Source organism: Motacilla alba, chromosome 1 (assembly GCF_015832195.1).
Source record: "Motacilla alba alba isolate MOTALB_02 chromosome 1, Motacilla_alba_V1.0_pri, whole genome shotgun sequence".
NCBI lineage: Eukaryota > Metazoa > Chordata > Aves > Passeriformes > Motacillidae > Motacilla > Motacilla alba.
The window spans coordinates 98,441,409-98,467,510 of record NC_052016.1 but is presented as its reverse complement, the minus strand read 5'-3'; the positions used below and the strand labels follow the sequence as shown (position 1 = coordinate 98,467,510).

General features: G+C 37.0%; 1 protein-coding gene across 7 annotated transcripts in view; it reads left to right on the top strand.

Moving 5' to 3' along the window:
- The window catches only part of TFDP1 (transcription factor Dp-1), a 38,465-nt gene extending 14,560 nt beyond the window's left edge, over nt 1–23,905 (top strand). For 6 of the 7 annotated variants that reach the window (XM_038137292.1, XM_038137320.1, XM_038137310.1 and 3 more), the window contains exons 4-12: nt 10,074–10,180; nt 12,806–12,927; nt 14,346–14,511; nt 14,704–14,850; nt 16,834–16,902; nt 18,233–18,384; nt 18,946–19,112; nt 19,677–19,758; nt 22,570–23,905. In XM_038137292.1, the coding sequence (XP_037993220.1) occupies nt 10,074–10,180; nt 12,806–12,927; nt 14,346–14,511; nt 14,704–14,850; nt 16,834–16,902; nt 18,233–18,384; nt 18,946–19,112; nt 19,677–19,758; nt 22,570–22,717 (1,160 nt within the window). In that variant the 3' untranslated portion in view covers nt 22,718–23,905. The remainder of the gene's footprint in view (nt 1–10,073; nt 10,181–12,805; nt 12,928–14,345; nt 14,512–14,703; nt 14,851–16,833; nt 16,903–18,232; nt 18,385–18,945; nt 19,113–19,676; nt 19,759–22,569) is intronic. The other variant, XM_038137338.1, reaches the window with a different exon arrangement.
- Nucleotides 23,906–26,102: the final 2,197 nt, after the last annotated feature.

Genomic DNA, 26,102 nt, shown 5'->3' with positions numbered 1-26,102 from the left:
TGTGTTGCAGTATAAAAACCAGGATGTTCTGAAGCATCTTTGGGGCACTGTGTTTTAGCAAATGGAAAAAAAAATGCAAGGGGGTAAAATGAGTTATGACAGTTTTTATGATAGTGCCTCCACTCTCCTGCAAGCTTATCTCAAAATATATTGTGAACAGAACTGTTTTGGTCTTGCAGATAATGCCTGTGCATATATGATAATGTAATGTCATTGAGCAGTTCAATAAAACAGAAGATATAAATTTGAACTTGAATTTGATACGTGAGCTAAAAAACTGAGAGTACCTAAGCATTTGGGGAGTTGGGAGGTGCACTTTCCCAGTTAGCATAGTTGGGGGAAAACCAGAAGCCACACTGAGTTCCAGCCACCTGCAGTTCTGGAAAGCTGTGTCATGTAACCTCTTCTGTAAACTGATTATGCTACATTTGAAGACTGCATTTCATGTCTTCTTACAGGAGAGCTGTTTCCATAGCGAGACTGTAGACCTCTTCTCTAGTTCCAGTAAAGTATATTTTTGTCAGTTTATGCATTCTGCTGGTGACAATTCTTTATCAGGTTAATAATTTTCTTCAGCGTGTTTACCTACTCCTTGTAAATAACAACTGAGTATCTCAGCAGTCTTTAGTAGTTTGACAGACAAGTAGCCACTGTTTCCTAGATTGCTCATCAGATGTTCTCTTTGTCCCCTGTGTTTTCCTTATTGTATCCTTGAGCCTGTTTGATTGCTTTCATCAGCTTTCTTGGATACAAGTGACTAAAACAGTATGTGTGACTCTCAAGTAAAGTGTCAGTCATTTTTGTGTGGAGAGATCAGTAATTTTTCTATGCAACATCATGTTTGGTTCACTTCACAATATATTTTGGTGAAATGGCCATTTTCTTTTGTTATATATAATGGCAGTGTGCTTTATTCTTGTGTGTGACAGATGGTGTCCTTTGATAGGCTGTATGAAGTAAGGTGAAATTTATATTAGCCCAGTCATCTGCTTACTGTCTGTAAACCTTACTGTTGACTAATCTACTGTCTTTAAGCATTGTTTGAATACTCCAGTACTCCCAGATAAACCTGTAGTCCAGTTCAGGTGAACTCCTTTAGTATTACTGCTCTAGTATTTTGTATACCATTCCAGGAAACCATTTAGCTTCTGTCACCACCACTAAGCACAGCCAAGTATTTTATTGGCATCTCACTAGACTCTGTCTTGGACATTTCCTTGTCTGAAATACTCATTGCTTTACAGAAGGGGGGTATCCCACTAATCTGTCTTGTTCTGCATTTGGTGGAAAGGGCATTAAGGGTTGAGTAAAGACGTGTACTGTAAACACAGTCACACTCCCCTGAGCTAGAGAAATGTGCAAGTACGTACATGATCCTTAACAGCTGTACCATATGTCCTAACCCTGTGGGCAGTAAAAGTGATTTTTTTTCGGGGCAGATACTTTAAGAGGGTACACTTTACACCCACATAGGCGTCTAGACCCTGTTACAGTCAGTGGAGATCTCGTCAAAACAGTGCAGTCTAGACAGCAAGAACTGGAAATAGGACTCTTCCATTATTACATAGCTCTTTAAGTTGAACTGATCAAATTGGAGGGCATTTTATTGCTTATAGAATTTTGTAAATAAATTCAAGTTATTAAATAGTTTATTACAGCTCTGTCCAGTTTGAGAGTCAAACTCTCTACTCTCAGTGTATAACACAGCAAACTGAGCTATCCTCAGCCCATTTCTGCAACTCATTGCTTTTAGGAGAGTTCTGTGAAGTTAATAGACAGTAATTAATTCTTAATATTGAGAAGAAAAGACTATTTCTCTTAGCTCCATCAGTTTGTGGATTTTGTCTCTAGCTTGTCTGTGTTTCATGTGCAGGCTCTGTAGTCTTAATCAGAACTTAAACTTGCAAATATTTGTCACTAAAGTACTCAGAATATATCAGAAATTATTCACTAAAATAGTACTTTTTTTCCTTTGCCGCTTTTTATAATTTTAGGGGGTGTTGTGCAATCTTTAAATGTTGACTTTGACAACTACACACAAAAGTACTACGCTCTCTCTAAAAGTTGCTGTGTGCATTGCATGCCATTGTATCAACCAAGTACTGTCCTCTGCTATTTCTTAAAATCTGTGCAAAATTTCTCTTAATTTCGTGGTGGAGACTATTGAGTCTAGAACAATCAAGGAGTAAGCTTTCCATAGGGTAAGGGAAGTGTATCTGGTGTAATTTTTAGGATGAGTTGAAGGTGGTTAGGGAAAAAATCTTTATGTTCTTATCTAGTGGTCATCATTAAAAGGTTTTTTTGGTGTTTTTGTTTGTTTGATTGGGTTTTTTGTTTTGTTTTTTTTTCCTTCATCTTCCCCTTTGGATTTGTATTTCCTTTAAAGAGAGAAATTTTGTATTTTTCTTTGTATTTCTTTTCTGGAAGTAGCAAGTCAATCACAAGAAGAGATTGAGAGTACATTGCATGATTGTTATTGGTTGTGGGGTCGAATCTCCCTACTGTGTCAGATGAGTGGTTTGTTCAGCCCAATCTGCTGCCCTTGACAACAGTAATGGGGAAGGCTCTTGAGGGAGAATGCAGGAGCCTGGCTACTTTTTGAAGTTCATTCTTCTTATGCTCCTACAGCACTCAAAAGTCATTGGATTAGTAATACCAGAGGGTGCATTCCATCATAGTTTTGCAAAAGTCCAACTTTGAAACTCAGTGAATTGAGAAGAAAATCCGACAAGAAATCTATTACTTGCTTCAGTTTCTACTTGTTGCTAGCCAGATGTGAAAGGAGGAGGAGTTCCGCTGTCAGAGGAATAATGGTTTTAGGGGGATGGTAGAGGACAAAAAATTATTTGTGTGCTGGGTCATAAGGACATGCTTGCAAAAACAGGGTTAAAGAGAAAGAGAAGAATATTGTTACTGAAACGGTTCTATAACATCGTCATCAGCAGTCTATAAGGTATGTGACTAAGTGGTAGGTGTATGACTCAAGTATGAAAGATAAGCAAAGATTGCTCTTCTGGCCAAAACCAGTTATGATGCAAAAATTCTCACAGCCTAAACAGATTTGTTGCAATGCTTTCAAAATGGGCTGTGTATGAGCTTCTGTAAATTTTTACTCTGCATTGGCAGAAGTATGGTAGCTGGATAAATTCTTCTCAGACTTGAGTTTTGGTGGTAGGATTATGTTGCTGTTGTTTCTTGGATGAATAATAAAGAGGAGACATCACCATCTTGCTGAACAGTTATGCTGAACAACCTCTTGCTCAAAAAGTCCTAAAGATTTGGAATCAGATAGAGAGGGTATATTACAGAATAATCTCTGCATGCAAGTCTTATCCATGCACTCATTCCCTGACTGTTCATTAATGTCTGCTGACAGAAACAGGCTACCAGTGTAGACAACCTTTTTACTTTAGCAACTGGGGACACACTTCCAGTATCTCAGAAAGACTGGTCTCAGCCACGAACTCCAGATTAGGATTTGTGTTTTAAAGCAGAGACAGACCTTATGTGTTTTAAGAGGAGAAAATGGTATGTAAAAAAACCCCTAAACAAAAACACAAGAAGCCCCAAAAACCCAAACAACCCCACAAAGGTTTGTTTTTAATGAGTAGTGCATGCAATTTTGAATAAATTAGTCATGCACATAAAATACCTTTCTAGAAAATGCTCTAAAAATTTATTCCTTCAAAACCGTCTCTAGTGTGAAGTAAGAGGTATCAACCTATTTGTGGTAGAAATGAGATGGCAGCTTATGTTTCCTCCAATGCTTCTGCAAACTCCAGAAGAAGTTGCCTGTAAATTTGCCCAAGTTTTCTGATACCCCTGTGTATTTATATTACTGGAGTGTAACACTCCATATAGCCCTGAAGAAACAGTATTACTGAGGAAGGTTTGTTTTACTTGGTAACCAGGAAGGTGGTTTCCAAGTGGCTAATTAATTTTGAGAGTTAGCAAATACATATGGTTTGGAAACATAGTAAGAATTTTTAATAGAGGCTAAACTAATAAAACTTCCTTGTGAGTTTGTGTATTCTATTAGTTATTTGGAAATGAAATTTAGAAACTAAGAAATTTTGCTGTTTCTGGAGGTTACATTTTGAAGAATACTGTTACGTTCTGGTCCTTGCCATATTCAGATGAGTGTTGATATTTAGTATTAAATAGAACACTATTCAAGTCTAATCATGCCCCTCACTTGTGGAGAAATTTGGATGAAAGAAATTATTTGCTTCAGATGAGTGTGAGGTAAAAGGTAACCAGTGGTATTAATATTGTATTGAAATTAAAGCTCTTAGTTTAAAAGTTACTCAGAAAAGTTGGATCTTCTCTTATGCCAGTAGGTGGCATTATTGGTATGTAACCAGAAAATGCTTGTAAGGCATGTCTCTAGCTCCTTTCACTGCTTACACTTTTAAAAAGGTTTCACATTTTATAGGCTAATTATATTTACATTTCAGATTTGAAAAAAATCAAAGTCAAACATGTAACATTTTAAGGTGTGTTTAGACTCGTCTTTCAACACTGCCTAACTGTAAGATTGTTTTGTTCTTTTTATTTATATGGCAAGAAACATGTTACTGTTACTTTTACTTGAAAATTCATACTCCTTTATTTTTAACGGTGACTAGAATTGTTTCTCTGGAATAGAATGAGAGATCAATTTCAGGACCCCATGAATTATGCTTCAGCAAACAGATGCTTGAAATTGGTTAGAAAATCTATATTACTGCAGCTGAGGTAAATCCAATTAATACTGTCTAAGGTCAAGCTAAGGAAATAAAACTATTTTTGGAAGTAGAAATGGAATTTCAGAAAGTCTAAAAGTAAACCTCAGTGTATTTCAACACAGACTTGGAAAAACTGGTTTGTAATAGCTGAACTATTACTAATCATATATAAAGATGGTAAGAATCACATAGAAATCTGAGTTGTGAGTGAGTACTACACACTGAGAGACATGGATGACTGTACAAAAGCTCAGAATTGCTGTATGTTTGTCGTAACACAATGGTGTGGCTTGTCAGTAAGCAGAGGTGCTTTTACTTGACTTGGCACACGACTGGGGACAGTCATCTGTGTGTTGTCATGCAGACACCCTTAAAAAGAATTCTGTGCTTTCTGAAAATTAGCATACAACTAAGTAATAAAATAACATGAAATATCTGTGATGTTCCTGACAGGGATGTTAACAACTGCAATGTCACAGGAGTGACGTGAGGAATCTGCTCCCAGGATATAATTGTCACCTCTATTTTATGACAGAACTTAGTTTGTCAGAGACTGCATTACGAGGGAACTGAGTTGCTTTTCTGTTGACTGCTCTCTTTTTCTCAAGTAAAGAAAACATTTACTTCAGAAAATGGTAGAGTATCTAGAGTGAATGAGATTTCTGCTCCTGAGGCAAGGAGTGCTTCAGCCCATCCTCTCTATCCCGAACACCAAATTCAAAGTCACTACTGTTTCAGGAACTAGAGCAGTCAGCTTTTCAGGAGATCTGCCTCACTGTCTGCAGAGGGCACTCGTTTCTTTGATACTGTGTCTTTTTTCTGTGTCATCTTAAGATTTTTTAAATGTTCTTAATTAACTGCATCATCTGTCCTTTAAACTGTCAAAATTCTGCAAGGGATTCCTTCTTTTTGGTAAAACTCTGGTTTGTTTTTATATGCAAGTGAAGGTCCAGATAACCAGTAACCAAAGAGAGCACTTACTTGTTTGTAGACAGATAATAACAGATTTTGTTAGAATGCTGCTTCTTTTGATCTGCAAATTTTTATGCCATTACTCCTGGATTCCACCTGCATCATTATCTTGTATTTGGAGGTATTCTGGAAGATCATACTGATGAAGTTCTACTTCCCTTTAGGTTTAATAACTGCTTATAAGTTACTAAAAGTAGTTTTCCAAACATTTGTGACACTCAGAATGTAAGTAGTAGTAGTAGTAGTTATATCCTTCTGTATAAATTGTTTTTTCTGCTCTAAATGACATTTTCCTGTGTTTCTCAAAGTCTTTAAGGGGAAAAAAAAGATGTGTCAGTACTAGCAGTATTAATAATTTGTTTTTAAAAGGAAGAAGAGTTGATGCCAGTAAAACTGTTCACAGACTTGTGGTTTTAGTTTTTACATGCTGTTATATACAGTGTATGTAGTCTACAAAATACAGGATTATTGGGATTGCAGTGATTGCTGAGGAACAGTAATTAAGAAATTATTAGTAAGATTTGTTTGAGAAACTGAGCTGTCAGTCACTTGCAAATCTCATAAAATTACTTCTGCTTGTATTTAATAAACAAAAACTTCCCACATATCTTGAACCTTTGAAAATGCAGATGAATATGAGTGAAATGTTTGCATGCAAGGCGAATGAGAAAATAGAATGCACTTGGACAGAGACATTGAAAATACCCTCTTAAAAGTTTTGTTTTCTGTGTAATTGAGCAGTTATACTCATGATAGCTTTTGTAAGTTGACTTTGACTTTGCTTTGAACGATGATGCTTGTGTTACTATTCTTTCACTTACATTTAGGTTTCCTTGCCAGTCAGTTTGTGCTGTACAGAAAGATGAACCTTGTAGTTTCTGTTCAGAGCCAGGTTAGTTCAGTTGCATGAATTAACTCTGGCACAACACTACAGGAAATGTTAACGTAATTAAAAAATTTAAAGAAACATAATGTGTGCTCTTTCCTTCACATGGATGTTATAGTTGCAAGACAGCTATTCTGTTCAGAAAATGAAATTATTAATAACAGGAGGCTGGAAGCCATCCAATAAACCTCATCTTCAAAGGAGGATCAGCTTTGGTGCACAGAGTCTTCTGTTCTTGAATTTTGCTGTTTATCTCCTAGGAGTCTCCTATGCAGCCTATTGTTGAGCACTGCCTTTGGCAATTTCCCTGGCTGGAATTTGCCATGCAGCAACTTGTGACTATTCCCTCTTTTCCTTTTGCTGTGTCCTCTGTCATCTCTGTACTTCCCTTTATTAGTTGAAGGCAGCGATTTCTGCATATAGCAACACCCCTTGCTCCACCTTAACCTTCTTTTCCAGAGGCTGAATGCACCAAGCCCCCTGAGCTTCTCCTTGTGCAGGATACACTTCAGTACCTGAGGCACACTGGTGTCTTCCTGCTGCACTCTCTCCTGTTTGCTAGTGCCTCTCTTGCACCTTGGGCCTCAAAACTGAACTGAGTCATCCAGGGACAATGGAAGGAGTGCTGAAAGAAAAGGAATAATCACTTACTTGTTGTATGCTTCCAAATGCAGCCCAGGATGTGTTTGAGTCTTTGTTAGCATAGAGGAGCACCTCTGGGTCACACACAGCTTATTGTCTGCCCAAGCCCCCTGATGCTTTCTGAGCATCTGCTTCCTAACCATTGACCCCACCTCTGCTCTTGTGTTGAGTTTCACTGGCACAACATTTTTGTCTTCGTTGACTGTGTAAAATTTTTGTAATGAACAACATGATAACATAAAGAACTATTTTATTTTTAAACATACCAGAATAATTAAGTCTCTTGAGTGAATCTGAAGATTAGAGGGTCTTGTGGGAGTATTGTTCTTTATGAAGTTGTCCTACTGAAGTAGTATTTGGAAGTTGTCATAAGAAAAAACTCATGTGAGCAGGTAGCACTCATTGTAGAAAACTGTCTACCTTTGAATTCTACAAGGAGCTAGCAATGGTACTTCTATCCTTGTAACTCAGTATGTGTGTGATGGATATAGGAGAAGGAAAGGAGAGCAGCATAGTCTGCACCAATTTGTGAAGAGCTCAGATAATGGCAGATGAGTAAATCAGACTTCTGTCTGACTTCTGCCCAGTTGAGCACATAACAGAGAAGCAATACATAGTGGACAGATGTGATAGGGGCCTTCAACAGGGCTTTTCTAGAGGGAGGCAAAAAGGCAGGATCTGCAGTTACTTCTTTTCAAAGTCATGCTTTGAAAGAGTCAATAACCATGTGGATAAGGATTATCTAATCAGAGCAATGTCCTTGGATTTCTTAAAAAATAATAAAAAAAATTGATTATCAAGGTCCTTAATCAGCCTGTTAAGCTAAGGTGTGATAGAATGGGATGGTCCTCCTGTGGGTTAATAATTGGTGAAAACTGAACTTGGTATGATGGGTATCCCAAGTGAGCTATTAGCACTGAAGAAGGATCTTGAAGTCATAGGTTATATTAATGAAAATGTGGTATCAGTGTTTGGTGGGGAAATTTGAGAATTACTTAAAAAGGAACAGGGAATAAAATAGTAAGAGCTATAAATAACATACTGCATTCCTTGGTCATGAATACTGTATGGATGCCTGTCATCTGCAAAAGAAAGGGCAGGAGAACTAGAAAGCATGGGCAGCAATGACCGTCAGAGGTAAGGGAGGGTTGGTTAAAGCATGGTGCTCATAATACCAGAGTTTGGAGTTTGATTCCTGTATAGGCCATTCACTCAGGAGTTGGAATTGATGATTCTTGTGTGTCCCTTCCAACTCAGAATATTCTGTGATTCTAAGATGATCAAATAGATGAGGTGTCTTAACCTTGGAAAGCAGTCTTTTATACTGGAAATACAGTCTTCAGATTGCACTGATTTTTTTTAAGCAGTGAGGAGTAGTTTAAAAAAACCTCCAGGAAGCTGAGAAGAAGCTACACAAGCACTACTAGCCAGGGTAGTGTATATTGATTTATTGTATTCCACAGAGAGGAAGAACAAACACAATTCCGGTCATGATAGTGATGAGTGTACTTGGAGGGGCAGGAAGGTATAACAGACTTCATTACAAACTGGGTAGCTGCTGACTTTCTGAAAGAGCACTGGGAAGCTGGTTAGTAATGGAAGAAGGACATGCTGCTGCATCCTGTTTGGGAATAGATTGATCACTGAGAGTAAATCCTTAAGTGAAGCTGTCACTCTGATATGGTGTAGTAATAGCAGCTGGGAAATACAAGCCTTCTGGAAAGCAAGGGCTTAAAGAAGATTTGAATTGTCCTCAGATTTCCTGTAGACTTCCTGAATGTGTAAAGAGGGATGATAGGCATCAAGGACCAGTTACGGCCCTCCTGATACAACCCTTGTAAAAATGCTTATTGATTGCTTTTGTGTTGGACAATGTCCAAAGTCCTTCTGAGCCCATTGGCCTCTTTAAAAGTCTTCTCAGAGAAAAAACCACCAAACCTAACAACCACTTGACAATTGATTAGGCAAAAAAAAAGTCTCCAGTATTTTAAGACTGGTTTGTTGGTAATTTTCTTACTGTAGTCAGTCTTTGTTGCTTCTTTTTCTCTTTGCTCTGTTTTGTTGTTGGTCGTGGAGTTTTCTGTTTGTTTTGAATAGGTGGGTTTGGGATTCTTTCCTCTAAACTATATAATGGAACATCAAACTGCTAGCAGATACCTGGGCTGTTATTTTTGTAGTTGATTTATCTTTTACATGGCTTAAGACATGCTTTACCTACCAGTGCTGATTGTGTATAGGCTGTGAACAGGGAGAGAGAGAACAGCCTTTCCTGCAGGGTCAGTGTGCTGAGTTGCATGTATTTTGCTGAAATAATGGATTCTTGGGTTTTTTTGTTCTTTAATTCCTTGCCTTCAGCTGGGAGGGGACACTTGGAGGAAAGTTGGGAATATTCTCTTGGAAAGGCCTGTTATAGCCAAATTTTATCTCCTGTAGATCAGCATGTCTCAGAAGGATATGCCATGTGCCATGGCATTGTGCGTGTTTGTCAGGTGGTACTGAAAATGTTTTCAATAGCCACAAAGCGTAAGGGTAGAAGAAGAGAGGATTATGCTTTTTGTTAAATGCTGGTCGCCTCTATTACTCTGCTTTAAGAGAAAAATTTGAATAAAAGGAATTAAAACATACACATATTAAAATAGTGACCTGTAAGGTTTCATAGAAGAAAGTTTAGGAGAACATACTGTGAATTTTAATTTCTTTTCTTGCTTCAAATGTGTAAGTGCTACATTTATATTGAGACTACGTGTTTCAGGGCTAGTTTCCATTAATATGCATTGGTAGTCTAGATGAGACTATTTGCTAAAATAATACAATGTGCTGACCTGAAGCTCTCTACTTTGTTTTAGGGGTTGTTTCTCTATTGGCTGTTCATCCTTCTACAGTAAATACGATTGGAAAACAGCTCCTGCCAAAAACATTTGGACAGTCTAATGTCAACATTGCACAACAAGTGGTAAGGAGACTTCGTGGGGGTTTTTTTGTTTGTTTCTTTTTTGGTGGGGTGTGGGGTTTTTTGGGTTGTTGGGGTTTTTTGTTTGTTTTGGGGTTTTTGTGTGTGAATTTTGTTTGTTTGTTGCTTGTTTTTATTGCTCGTCCTGTTGTTTACACATGCAGCAATCTGAAGTAGCCTGGTAGTCTGTATCACTGGTCATGGGCAGATAATCTAAGTTTGTTTCTAATTTTAATAGACGTAGGTTAAAAAAAATATGTATTGTGTAAAGAAGTTCAAAGGTGACTCTCAAATCAACATGAAGTTACCTCACTGTTCAGGTGGCTTTATATTTTGTTAGTGTTGCCATTTAAAATCAGTGTCTCTTTCAGGTTCTGCTCTGAAATCTGGCATAGGGAAATGTAAATGAAGTCCATAAACACGTTTTACAGAGATTTGAGCTAGGTAGAATAAAATTGAAAGCATAACTGTATTTTAGTTCTTAATTTAAATATTCTTTTGCTGAAATGCTTATTTTGAGCTTTGTGTGAGATATATGAAATTAGATGTTCTAAGGTATCTTACAATGCAATAGATAATACGTAGGTTATAGTAATTCTTTCACTAATCAAAATTAGAATTCGGTGATCTGAGTAGAATTGGTCTCAATCTTCTGGAAAGCAACTGTAACATATAGACATCTGAACTAGAGTGTTTTATGTTTGGGTTTCTTCTTGACAGGAAAGCAGTAGAGCAGATTTTGAATGTAGAGTAGGTGTTAATCAGACTTCTCTGTCCCACTCTAGAAATGAACCTGTGAATTTGTGCACACTTCATTTCTTCTTTTGTAGAGTTGAGTATTTCAGGACTGTCCTGAGTGCAGTAGAAGTTCAGGGTTTGCTGCTGCCAGTTTGTTTTTTCTCCAGCTGTAATTCCTCTCCTCCTCAACCCCTGCCCCTGTTCTGGTTTGGCTGTCATCTTACTGCAGACTGATCCAAATTCTAGAGGTACAGTGTTGGGGCTGCTCATGGAATTAGTAAGGCAGGGAATTGGAGAGCGGGACTCTCTGCAAGCAAGGTGTTAAATCATCTCTTGCAGTCTTCTGCCAGTTCATATAGGGAATAGAAACCAGCTTACAGCTTTCTTCAGGTCCCCATATAATCTGTTTACTTGAAGAGCACACGGATGGTTTTCACACTCTTTGGAGACGTTTGGTGAGCCAGACCAGTTGGTATTAGAACTGATAGTATTTTTTTTCACAGGGATAAAGTGAGCAGGTTCACATGGGTCGTGTGCCAGCATTCCCCACCCTCATGTCATTTCCTACAATCATAAGTTTTGTTTATCAAAAGCAGTAGAGGAGATTATTTGGCTTTTCATAAGAGACAGAAACATTTCAAGTATGGTACAATGCTCCTGGAAAGGAGTACCAAAGATATTCTAGCTGTCGGAAGTGGATGTAACAAATTTATACCTTAACTACTCAGAGAGGTGGCATAATATAAAGAGAATCTTTGGGAAAAAATACAGCTGTTTGTCTTTCCAGACAGCTGAAATCCCAGACATCCTGCAGTCACTAGACTACCTTTGGCACCGTCCATGTAACTTTCACACATGAAATGTTTCATTTTCAGTTTTTTTTTATTGTACTCTTGTTGAGACTTAACTGTTGAAGATTGCCCAAGGAAGAAAAACTAAGTTTTGCTGCTCAGACAGAATGTAGCAGGAGGAAAGTATGGCAAGCTTGTGGGTGGTTATTGGTTTAGGTTTGTTTGATTTTTTTTTTTCATTTATCTGATGTCACGGATACAACCAGCTGTTTGCACTGGGAGGTAAATGTACCCCAGAAAAGTAGGCACGTCTTTCTACAGAAGAGTAACCTATATGGTATAATTTTTTTTCAGAGATAAAAAACCATCACCTGCAAAAGAGGGTCTTTTGTTTAGCTAGTTTCAGAGGGCATGGTTCTATGTGCTAATATATGTATTGTTACTTATAGTCAGATTACCACATCTTCAGGACAGTTCGCATGGAGGCTGGAAGACTGTGCTTAGCCAAGTGTGTGCTCTTAACGTGTTTGCAGTGCAGTGGATTTGCCTAATTTGGTGTCACTTACTGCAGTGACGAGGGAAGTTCACCCTTATTCTTTCTCACCTCTAATGTAGTAGTTTTGACTCTAGTGGTGGAGGCTGACACCAGGAGGGAGGATTCTTGCAAAAGCTCTGCATTTTCTCCCTGGTTTTACTGATTTTCAGATTTTCTTACAATCATATTTTAACTGTAATTTACTGCAGCATCCTTATACATCATTTGGTAGGGTAGGGGGTTTTTTCCCTTCTTTTTCCCCCCATTTTCCTTGGAGGGAGAGAGTGTGTGTACTTGATCTTGTCTAAGTTAGTGCTGAACAGTGTTAAGAAATCCACCAAGCATGAAAACCTGATTTAAGGAGGTTAAAATACAAATGCTTGTATCTTAGGGTGTGCTCTAACTATATTAACTGTAGTCAGAAGTTTTTTATGCGAGTGTATATAAATTAGATGCATCTAAGTGAAGTATGTGAAGTACTAGTGTTTGCATAATTTCAGTTGTGTCACTTAAAAACTTCTGGGAATTCTCACCGTTTTCCAAATGATTTTATCTTCACTGTAGGTTATCGGTACACCTCAGAGACCTTCAGCTCAAAATACCATCCTGGTAGGAAGTCCACATACACCTAACACACATTTTGCATCACAGAACCAGACTGGAGATTCTTCACCTTGGTCTGCTGGGTGAGCAAAATGAAAGCTAGAAAGGATTAGTAAAGTGCTGGAACTTTGGTTTAAAGTGTTGTGGTAGTGTATGTACTCCTCAGGCTAGCAGTGTGCCAAAGTCTTTTCCTTTTCATCAAGAGAGCTTCACCACTGAAGTCTGTTGCACTAAAATAGTGAGTAGTCACACCATGAGTACTTCTTCATTTCTTGTAAAAGAATGCAGAATATTTTCTGTAAGCTCTGGTAGATATTCTGACATTACTAACGTTTCGAGAATTTAGCTCCTAAAAGGACACAGGAATTTGTCTGACTTGATTCTATGATTTCTCTTATGCTGCTGTATTTTCAGAAAAATACGGTGTATTTCTGATTGAACAAGGATATCCCAGAGTGTCATTTGAAATAAGAATGTAGTCCTTTTTGAGAAAAAGTATTAAATACAAGGAATGCATTCTTTTGGTGTGTTTTTTTCATGCAAGCTTGTTTTTAAAGGCATCTTGTTAAATGTAGTTGGTTTAAGACTACATTTATTATCGGTGGCCTGTTACGAATAAATAGATTTCTGCTTTGGAATTATACAGTGAAATGAGATGTAAGAATTGAGACTTCCCCTTGCTGAAACTAATTTTGTTGATGTTTGTATTTTTCCTCTGGTTACAAGGAAATTTTTATTTAAAAACTTTACAAAGCAGAAAACTTTGTTATACTGCTTGTATCTTGTAACTTTGAAGTTCTAATAGCAATTTCATCTACTGCATAACTTCAAATCTGTGTTACAGTAATAGTATAATGTTTAGTGAGTTCAACCAATACCAGACTTTGTCTGTTCAGTCAGTATCAATATCACATTGCATAGAAAATGCTCAATCTATGTGCTACTTAAAAATAAAAATTTTTAAAAAGGACAAAAAAGTTCTCTCCTCTGATTCAGTTTTCATGTTTTAGCATTTATCCCCTTATCTCTTCTTGTCTTGAGGTTTAGAAGGTTTTCTTTATTGACTTTTCCAAGTAATATCCCTGTTGTTAATTTATTGTCTGCTACTGGAAAGAATTCAGGCCAGGTTGGATAGAGCTTTGAGCAGCCTCACTGATTGAAGATACCCTGGCTCAGTGCAGGGGGGTTGGACTAGATGACCTTTAAAGATTGCTTCCAACCCAAACTATTCTATGATTTTGTGATTCTACTGAAGCTAGAAAAGTTGGCAAAAGAATAAATTTTTATATTGTGTTTCAGCATCAAGATACTAGAATTGTTTAAAAATATTGTTGAATGTAGGGGAAAAAATGTAGGAGAGAAGGTTGGTAAGGGGTTGGTAAGAAATGGAAGAAAAGGGAAGGCTTGGGTTTTTGACAGCAGTGTGCCTGTATTTGAAAAAGAGACATCAAATATTCCAAAGTTTAAATCTTCTTAAAATATATATTATACGTATATTTAGGAAGCGGAACAAAAAAGGCGAGAAGAATGGCAAGGGTTTACGTCATTTCTCTATGAAGGTTTGTGAGAAGGTACAAAGAAAAGGAACCACCTCATACAATGAGGTGGCAGACGAGTTGGTTGCAGAATTCACTACCACTGATAATCACATTTCACCAAATGAATCAGTAAGTATATGGGAAGTCAATTACATGTGAACTGAATGGGGGAAGAGAAATTTCTCTTGAGATTTTTCTGTTTTTCCTACTGCTAAATGAAACAGTTCAGATATTAACTGAGTGTACCCATTTGCTGTAATATGTTTATTTTCAAATATTTTTGACACAGGTATATTTTTGATTAATGCACTATGTCTACAGCAGGCTTATGACCAGAAGAATATTAGACGACGTGTCTATGATGCCTTAAATGTCCTTATGGCCATGAACATTATCTCTAAGGAGAAAAAGGAAATCAAATGGATTGGTCTACCTACTAACTCGGCTCAGGAATGTCAGAATTTGGAGGTATATGCATTTGGAACTTCGCAGTGGCTTTGTGTTTGAGTAAATGTTTACAGCTTTACTAAGTTCTGACACAATGTGTGCCTATAATCTTCTGAGGTAGCAACACAGTCCTCTTTGGAATCTTTTTATTTTATTTTTCAAATACTGAGTACACACTCTTCAACTTCCAGATTGTTCAAATATGTTTTTGTTTAATTCTTCTGTGTCAAAAATACAGCTTTTTAAAGTACATGTGAAGAAGTTCTGAGTGGAAGGTAGTAAAAAATTAATGTGTATTTCCAACATTGCAACAGTGGTACTCAGGAGTTGGGAAGATCCGTTTTTTTTTGGAAGATGCCAACCAGAAAGTAGCTCTGTGGTGATAGATGTTGCATGTAGGTCAGTACATATAGGCATCTCCATTGTTGCAGGTCTTACCTTTTTGTGACAATTCTCTTAAGTATGTCACACTTTCTTGTTGCATGTCATGGGGAGCAATTAGAGATTCGTAAGCTCTGACAGGATTTTTTACTATCCTGAGATTTGCAGAATAATAAAGTTACTGAGGTTTACTGAAGTAAATTCACTTCATCTGAATGGAATGAGACATTGTATTTATTCTTAGTAAGTCTAAACTCCTTCAGCAGGACAAAAAAAATCAGTGTGAAGGTGCCTGAGTTAGGGGGAAAGGAGAACAAAAGTGTTTGGGAGCCTTATCTACAAAGGGATAATCCTAATTTTTGTTTGATACTGATAACTGATTTTCCATTTAATTTTTTAAATTAATTTTGTGGCAGTGAGTTTCAGGTGCATGTGAAGCTTCTTATGAAGTACCTTTGTTTGGTTTTGAACATCTTGATATGTTGATATCTGCTGAAGTGATTCCTTATTCATTTCTCTGTCCTGTTCATTGTTTTATAGGGATCTCTCATGTTCTCCCCCATTATTTCATTCTTCTTTCAGTATAGTCCTAATTTATTCATTATTCTCTTGCATAGAGTCTGTTTGGTATCACTGATGATCCTGATTGCTCTTTTGTATGCTTGTCTTTGAAATAGAGCCATCAGACCTACAGAATTCAAGATGTAAACATTCTGCTTCATAGAGTAATGTAGTGATAATTCCTGTTTGGTACTGTTTCTTGCCTAATAATTCAAATTTTTGGCTGTCACAGTATAGTGAGCGGATGGATTTTGCAGATACTGCAATTTTAGATCTCTACTGAATAACATTTTATTTCTAAAGAATCCATGTATTAGATTGTTTTCTCACACATACCACACTGTATTTACCAGAAATAATTTAGGTGATGTAATCACAAAATGCTGTAAGATACTTTGAGTTTGCTTTATGACAAACTCTCTTTTTACTATGCCAGGTAACTCTCTTTTTACTATGCCAGCAGATTCTGTCACCTTGTCACCTCAGTCTGATTGTCTGTCATTAGAGTAACAGTCTGTCAGTTTAATCCCCATGAGAATCTGCTGGGGAGCTTCTTCCACTAAGAAAGCTGTGTATTTCCTACCTTTTTGTCTCTTACCTATTTTCTTATTATTTAGTACATATTAAATACTGTGAGGTCTTATCCTTGGGGTCCATAGCAGCTTTATGTCTTGAACCATCTTTGTTGGATCTTCTCCAATACCTCCAATATCAATAAACTCTATGTCAAATAGATTATTCTTGTTTATCTTTGCCTCTTGGAGAGAATTCCAATAACCCTTTGAGGCATAACTTCTGTTTGCAGAGATGTTTTTATCTTCTTCACAGGTTGTTGTATTTTATTCCCCGGGGTTCTAATTCTGCTTTTTGTTCGTTTCCATAGGTAGTACTGATGTGTCTTGATAGTTACATCTCTAAATTACATGTAGAACTTTAATGATTGATTGCTATATTGCCTACCTCCAGTGCTCTGGTATTGAAATTATTTTAAAGGGAAAAAATGTTGCCATAAAGTGCTACTTAAAACCAACAAACTGACCAGTCCTTTTTGTCTGTCTTAAGGTGGAGAAACAGAGAAGAATTGAAAGAATAAAGCAAAAACAATCACAGCTACAAGAACTCATTCTACAGGTACAGTCAAGGTACTCTTGTCTATAGGGCAAGGTAACTTATATCTGTATTCTTCTTGTTTTATCCCAGTCTGAGGGATGGGAACTTCTAGGAATACTAGAGGTGAATTTCAGGAGAAGGTGTATGCAGCTTTATTTAACATTGTAGTTTAGCTGGGACCATGCTGGGCCATTCCTATTGGGGATGCCATCAACCTTCCATCAGTTACGATGAATTTATTTGGAGTTTCAAAGGGTGTAAAAAGGGTTTATGTTGACAGGAGAAGTATTTCATACCATACCCTCGAAATTTTCCAATTCAGTTCAGGAACTGAACTAGATACAGGCATCTAGAATTTTCTTCTGTGTTAGCATCCATAGATAAAATGATGTGACTGTAGAAGTTGTCTGCCATAGTGCTCTGTGTTGTGCCTCGCTGGAGACTTGCTGCCACTAGTGTGGAAGTAGCTGGACCACTGTGAAACAGTGGCTGAACTCCTTCCTAGATTTCCCTTGCTACACTTGGGGAAGCAATAGTCTATTTCCCAGGTCCCTGTGCTGCTGGTCCACAGAAGTGTATTCCTGGGTAGCTGTGTTGCCTACATAGTAGGAATGAGAACCTCAGGCATGCAGAATGAAAGTACAGACAGCTGCAGGACAGCTGCCTGATTTTTATCAGTCTCTGTGTTGGCTTTGGATTTTGGTCTTAATTCTTGTTTATTTAATTTGATTTTGTGACCAGAAAAAATATTTTTCTTTGTTCAGTAGCTTACTGTATGATTTATAACTCGAGTTTCTATGGTTTTTGATTATTCAAATTGCTAGTTTTTAAAATAGGAACATTCCATTGTAAAAAGCAATTTTGGTAAGATGTTAAAGTCACTAGTCTTAAATGGGCTCGTGAAAACTAATGGGCATCAGAAAACTAATGCCAGATATTCAAATCCCAAACATAAACTTTTTTTTGCATATAATTAATTTCAGTATTAACATTATTTGGAGTGCAGCAGTTAGTAAGGAAGTGTAAATGGAGAGGAGATGGGATGCTATGGGAAAATTTATTTTTCCAATCATTGTTCTCTCTCCATTCCGCCAGGGATCTGTCCAAGGAGCTGTGCTGATATAATTAGTAGAATATGCTTTTTTTTTCCCCTCAGTAAAGTTTTACTGCATTGGCTTTTTTAATACTGTGATTTGTGACTCTTCTTGCATCTTAACATGCAGGAATACGGTAAACACTCTGTCCTTTTCTGCATTTCCTTGCTGCAACCATTGCTGGAATCCTTAGGAGCTTTGTTAACATGATCCTAAGAGCTTCATTCATACTTTGATATTGCTGTTGCTTTTTCTAGCAAATTGCCTTTAAGAACCTCGTCCAGCGAAACCGTCACGCAGAGCAGCAGGCAAACCGACCTCCCCCTTCCAATTCTGTCATCCATTTGCCTTTTATCATTGTGAACACCAGCAAGAAGACAGTGATCGACTGCAGTATTTCAAATGACAAGTAAGCTAACAAGAGTTTTCCATTTGGCCTTTGGTAGAGTTCTGAGTTCATACAAATGTTCATGTAGATTTGTTAAAGGTTAAATACAAGCTTACTTTACTTGTGCCTTTTGTATATTGAGAACATGCACTTCAGTCAGCTGTTTTATATACTCTTTTAATAGATAGACTAATTGATTCACACTTGATAACTTATTTCAGACTTGCTATCTAGAGATACTAGGCATCTCTCTTGACATTTTATGTCATACTTAACCAAGCAGTGTTTTCCTTTGTCTTTAACACCATGGAATGCAGCCAGTGGAATTGAAAATGGATTTCGCTTTCAGGGCTGCTGTTCTCCACTTTTGGTTCAAAAAGCTGTATTTTTCATCAGCTAAATAAAAACTGAATGTAAGCAGTCACAAGCAAGTACATAAATCTTGAAACATTCGATTGCCTAATGTGATGTGTCACTAACACACTTAGAACTATGTGTAAAGCTTTTGAAATGCTGCAATTCCTGAAAATTGAAAGGTAGTTAAAATTATTGAAGTTAATTGAGACATTTTTTCCTCTCCAGGTTTGAATATCTATTTAATTTTGACAATACTTTTGAAATTCATGATGATATAGAAGTACTAAAACGAATGGGAATGGCTTGTGGGCTAGAATCTGGAAGCTGTTCAGCAGAGGACCTAAAAATTGCAAGGAGTTTGGTTCCTAAAGCTCTGGAACCATATGTGACAGGTTAGTTACTCCGAAAAGAGTTGGTTTTTTCCCTCCTAAATATAGGACTCTAAGAAAACACATGAAAATACCTTATATCAGATAATTTCCACTGATTTTTGGTAAAGATTTCTGTCAAGTTTTCAAATTTGTCTGCTTCTTAGTGTATCTTAGGGAGCAAATACCGTAGTGATTGATAAAAAGTGGACTGTTGCTCTTTGCAAAACATTTTGCATCAAGCCACACAAGTAGATCTTTGCAGTGTGTATTCTTTTAAGAGAACAGTATTTATGCTTGATTCACTTGCAAAGGCAAAAGGTAGTAAGTGCAAGCATATGATGAATACTGAAATCATCTGTCTGGCTCACTTCAAAACAAATGGGTTTTTAAAATGTATTTTGAAATTTTATTGTTGCTTGCACTAGCCTTTTTAAAAATTAGGCTGTTTTGGATATAGTATGTAACTATGTTTGGTTCTTTGGGCTGCAAGACTTCTTTTCTGGACTTTAAAGGATGAAGCATTTCCACTGAATTAGATGGGTGTGTTTGGAAGGATTCCTGAAAAGCATGTTGTTTGTTTTACAGAAATGGCTCAGGGATCAATCAGCAGTGTATATGTCACATCTTCATCAGGTTCTGCGTCAAACGGCACAAGATTTTCAGCCAGGTGAGATGAAATTTTCAGTCAGCTTTTAAAATCTGTGGTCATCAAAGAAGCTTGGATATTAAATGCTTCATGAAACAAGTTCTGTTTTGATTAAATGTGCTGTGGATATGTGTTTTAAGTTTATTCTCAGACATCACTTCTATGGTGGTTCTTAGCAGTGTCATTAAGGAAATCCTTTCCTGTGTAGTGGAAAGGTGCTATAGTGGTGTTATTCTTGAATGTGTTGTTTGTTTGTTTGTGGGGTTTTTTCTAGTTTAGAGTTTGTGACAAGAAAACATCTACTTCTCTAATGATAAGTATTGGAAAGATTACTCCTTGATCATTTTTTCATTAGTGTCTAACTTTAAAAAAGATTTCGATCTTTGGGTTTTAAACAGCGATCACAGAAGCTGGTAGCTGATAAACCATAACTAGTATTCAACTTTGTTACTCACTGGTTTCTTATTAATCAAAAATATGTCCTTCTATGAGTTCCACAAGGTTGTAAAATTAGTTAAATATTCAGCAGTTGGATTCTGTGATCTCTGAGGTCTTTTCTGGCCTAATTGATTCTATGATCATTGAAACGCTTGACATTCGTAACAAACGCTTGAATTAAGTTCTGCATGTTTTGTGCAAGGGAACTGAAGCTTGAGTGAGAATTCTGCCAAGAGATGCTCAACAGTACTTAAAATCTCTGTTTTCACTAAGTTTCCTTCCGTGGTAATGAGCATAGGGTAGTGAAAAAGAGCACCATGTGTTTTTAAGGCTTTGAAAATTGAATAGGCCACTGTTAGCCAGAGACCGATAGAGAACCAGAGGCTGACTGGGGTTCATTATCTTGGTGAGAATACAAGAACTTCTACCATTTCCATTTCTTAGGAGTTTGGAAAAGGGCAGTGACAAATTATATTTAAATATAGTATATATATGAATATTCATGGCAATAGCAATGAACATTCGTGGCAAGAGAAGTTGTGCTGCCAAGGCAAGTAAAGGCTGTACATTTATTTAACAAGGTCTAAAGAAAGTTTGCAGAAGTCTGAAGATGCTGCTACCAACACCTTCATCCCAGTTTCTTTGCTTTACTAGGATACTCGGGTTATGAAATCCGGTTGTTTTTATCAAAAAGAGAGGACAATGGATTTGGGGTTTGTACATTCAAAGTTTACAAAAGCACAGGAATAATCTCTTTGTTTTGTTTTCTTTGCTTTTGAAACTGTTTTTGCAGATAATTGTGGCAGACCTGTTGTAGGTCATCTCACTATAGCTAGACAGATATCTTAGTATCTTGCTGCTGAATAAGTGTGCAGAACAGGAGTGCTTGAAAGGGTCTCACTGGATAAGTTTTTCTTGTGAGCTTGTAGGGTGTACCCTGGCAGTTTCATTCTGTGTGATGATAGACCATTAAACTGGCTCCATACAGCAGCAAGTGTGCCTGATGGAATTTCTGCATTAGCTGGATCAGCATTAAAAAAATTACTACTTTTGAATACTTTTGAAAGTACTTTTTAAATGATGAATGTCTTTCAAGGGAGATACTTTTGTACTTTTGATACTTACACAGTAGATATTTTTGTGAATTTACAAAAAACCCAAACATTTTGTCATGAATTTGTGGCCAAGTTTAATGGTTTACCAAACCATTTAGAAAGTCAACCATTAAATAGATTGGCAAAGTAGTAATTAATAATGGAGGCTGGAATTTTCTGGCTCTGTTAAAACAAAATACTGCACAATGAGAAGAAAACAGTTTCAAATTAAAAAACAACAGCACATGACAGTTTGCTATGTTGAATCAAGGAGTTAAGGAAAAGCTAATAATTCCTCAGTTTTCCAGTCTTTGAATCAAGATTAGTGACTCTGAAAGACATGATTCACTTGCAAGTGCTCAGTGCTGCACAAAAATACTGAAGAGCTTAGCTTTGTAGCCTTAACACTAAATGTGCTTTAGAAGAAACCTGAAAAACATATTTATAAAGTGTCTGTGAGAAAGTTTAATCTTCAAAATTACTTGAGACTGTTTTATCTTTTTGGAGATGGCTTGGACATACACTAAAGACAGTTTATAAAGTGGCAGTGGCAGATTCATTAAAGGAATGGACTAGATATTGTCGGAACTCAGAATGTCCTGCAGACATTCTCGGATGTTCCAGACCCAGGTCAAAAGCATCTGAGACCCTGGCATGCAGCCAGAGACCCCTGTGGCTTTGAATCTGACCCATGGAACAGTTTACCAACTTTGCAGGAAGAACAAGAAGTCACAAAAGTTTAGATATTATAGTAGAAGTAGTCACGAAGTGAAGGGTAGGATTTCTGAGTGCTGTACAGGGGGGTTTTAAGCCTTGTACGCAGGGGTCCAAGTTTTGTACATGGGGGTCAGGAGTTCTAAGATGGAGGGATTTGGGTGTGCCCTGTCCTCTTTCTTTCTCCTTCCTAGCCTCCATGTCTTTGGTGATGTTGGCACTCACAGATTGGTCTAGAGTAGAAAGTCACCATTCAATATAGATAGTAGGCATTGGGGAAAAGGTATAAACATGTAACACGTAATGTGTGATATAAAAGATGGCACCAGCCCCCTGGGAGGGCAGCGTGCCTTTGTCTGAGCTGCTGAACGGGCCACAGCAGTTCAGGAGAAGAATCTTTTAGATAACCAACAATAAACTACCTTGAGACCAGACAACAGAGGACTACTGAGTCTTTCTTCGAAGGCACGGGTTGGAGGAGAGACTTTTCCATCTTTCAGGGTCACCCCAATCCGGGGGTGAAACCCCACAGATATGGGAGAAATCATGAAGCAATGCCAACTGGCTTTTTTTTTTTTTTTTTCAGTGACTTTTCCAATGGTGGAGATGGAATGTTGGCTACAAGTTCCAATGGATCTCAGTATAGTGGCTCCAGAGTTGAAACACCAGTTTCTTATGTTGGGGATGACGATGATGATGACGATGACTTTAATGAAAATGATGATGACGACTGATGCCCTTTGCTTGTAGACTATTTTTTTGTTAAAATTCAGCAGGCTTCAGGAATAAATTGTTCTAGGGAGAAGTGTCTCAAATTACTTTGCCCCATCCCCCAAGGAGAATATTGGTAAGCAGTTCTGAGTTTAGAAATTGCACCTCTGATAAGCAAACAAGGATTGTTTTATGTAGGATATTTTTAAATGTGGTGTGGATGTGTGTTTTTGATACCAGTGTGTTAATGCAGAGCCTTTATTTACTCTTGTTTTAGGGGTTTTTGGTTTGTTGGTTGTTTTTTGTTTGGGATTTCTTTTTTACTTGAAGGAAGAAGAATTTTGCCCCAAATGTTCTTTCAAAGTTTGCTAAAGAAAATGTAGACACATCATTGAGAAATAAAATACTGTCCTTCTGTGGAAAATGAATACACTGAATGGCAATTTATTTGGAGTGTATTTTGATTATGCCACTTCTTGAGGGATAGTGAGCTAATGTAGTAGTGTTTTTTGTTAATCATGCAGTGTCCAAAGAACCAAACAAGAAAGATACGTCCTACTTTTTTACATGTTAAATTCCAGAAATGTTGTGAACTTATTTTCCCTTAAATTATATCTAACATTATGATTCCATCAAGTTTATATACTTTTCACTGTATGTTGGGACATATGAATTACAAAGTTTTTGGCAAATGTTTACTGCCAGTTGGTGCAGCTATATAAAAATGTCTTGAAGGTTTGGAATGATTTATTGCTTATGGTAAAATTTGCCTGATTTCTTACAGGCAGTCTTTGGAAACTTTTTATTATATAGTTGTTTACATACTTATAAGTCTATCATATAAAGACATGTACTGAAACAAATGTTTGTATTTGTTTCATAAGCATCTTCCTGTAATCTATTATAAAGTTGAAATTAAATATAGAGAATGTTTTAAGTTTTTTAACTCAAAATTTGTCAATCATTTTTAATAGTTCATTTTTATAAAAGGAATTTCAGGGCAGGTGGTAGTCTTTTTAAATTTATTCACAAACAATTAACTGCACAAATACTGTCAGCTGCCTATTCTAAGACAGTAGTCTTTTTATTGAAACACAAATAAACTTTTCTGTAATATTTTATGAAATATAAAGAGACTATAATTGTTTGACTTGTTTAACCTTGGCACTGTTAGTTTTTATTAATAAAACGCGCATGGGCATTTTTAACAAGCTCTGTGGTTTTTCTAATTCTAGGATTATTTTAGAACCCTTCACTTCTCGTCACAAGACCTAGAATTAGCTGTCTTGGGATGCTGCATCTATGCTACAGAGGGCCCAGAGTTTTTGCTTTGATTTAATAATTTGCCCTTAGAGCTCTTGATAACTCATGATGCAAAAGGCAATAACTTACCTGGTATATTCTCTTCTTTCACACCTGCTTATTTCTTCCATGTTGCTCCTCAGCATGACAGGTCGATCTTAGTACTCCTATCTCGCTTCTGTTTAAAATTCCATGCCTAATGTCCTAACTTTTCATCCCATATTCCTCAGTCCTAACTTTGTGTCATGTATTCCTATGTCCTCCAAAGAGGTTTTAATGTACTTTTCATATACTTCTTTTTTAAACAGCTTTGTCAGATCACATCCTCTGCTCTCAGCTGCAAGAGTGAACTGAGCTGGCTCAGTCACTGCAGGCTACTGTCACAGTCAGGATTTGATACTTCCACAAAGTCCAGAGAGTCCCTGCAAAGTATTAATAACTGTGCTGACTGTGGTAGGGGCTCCTGGATGCGCTTAAACCCTGTGGTAAATGTGAACTGTGTTACATCTTTTTTTTTTTTCTTGAAGGGATTATGCATAGACAAATGTGTGGGGATACGTGTGATTAGCATAGAACAGCTGATACACACAGAAGGTTTTCAGATTGTATCACACCTTGTAACATGAGTGAATGAAACAAATTACTTTGTAGGACTGGGGGAAAATCTGGGGGAGAGGAGGCTATTTGGATGTTTTGCTTCTCAGTGAAGAGGCAATTCTCTGCAGTGCTAATGCTAAACACAGGATTCTTGTTGTGGATGATACAGTTGATTCAAATTGTCTTTGATGTTGAAAGGCAGTTCAGTTTTTAGAGGAACTTCAATTATTCCAGTTTTCCCTTGCATTCTCTAGTGTATGATCCAAGATTTGCCTGCAAAGAGTGAGTAGAGGGATGTTAGGGAAAGAAGGCTGAAAGAATCTGACAGTTTTCTTTTGGTTCTTATTGATGGAATAGTCCTCAGATAGGGTAAGGTTTCGCTGGGAGTGAAAATGTGACAAAACATACATTTTTAAGATGTTACTTTTCTTTCTTTTCTTTTGCTTGGTGATGAATCTGAATGGAATTTGATAATTTAAACATTGGAGTGCTTTTGGGGAAATTATTTTTTATTCTATTTCTGGTTGAACTTGATGATCTTAAAAATTTTCTTTGAAACAATTCTATGTTTCTGTATAACCTTTGTTTTGGGAGAGTTTTCTAGTAAAGGCAGCAATCAATAATGAGAGAAAGTCTGTAGAATCTTTAAGTAGCTGCTTGATTTTGAGCAGTGACTTGGTTACAATGTTCAGGTGAAAGAGGAGAAAAAAAGAAAGACAAGAGACCAATGGTGAGGGGCCCAATTGAGAAGAGGAAAGGAAATGTGAAGAATTAAGTGGATGGAAGCAGTAAAGAAAGAACAGATTATAGCAGGGTCTTTGCACAGGAATATAATAAGAGAAAAAGGTGTAAGTTGGAAAGAATGAGAACACAAGAGAAGACTAGTCAGGGACTACAAAAATGAGTAGTAGTAGAAACTTATTTTAGAAACAGAAAGGTAGAGGGTATAAGCATTTAATAATTGTCAGGCGTAGCATGAAAGGAACTGGAAAGTTAAAGGTAAGTTTAAACTGTATGGTTCTAATCTCTGAAAAAAGGGGTTGCACATGTACAGATGGAAAATGAAGATTAAGAGCAGGAACAGAACATAACAGGAAATTGTGAGAGGAAATTGTTGAGGAAATCTGTGGGAGAAAGTACTGTAAGGAGATAAAAACTGAAATTCAGTTTAAGAAAGATTAAATGATGGTAATGGGAATGAGAATTGTTATAATGGCTCAGTTTGGGGTAAAATATGGCAGGAAAGGAATATGCTTTTAATTCCTTTACTTAGCCAGCACTTTGTTGTGATGTGAGGAAGAGGAAGAGAGGAAGAGTTGCAAAGTGTGTATTTATGCCTCTGAAATGGCCCTGCAGATAAGTCCTGGGAGCAGTGTGCATCTTTTGTGCTTTCTGAAGTGTTCCTGAGCTATGAAAGATTGTGCATTTTGACACATGTAACAAGTTAAGGATTTCTTGAACTGTTTCACAAATGATCTGTTTTGCTTTTCCCGTAGGAATTTGTCTTAA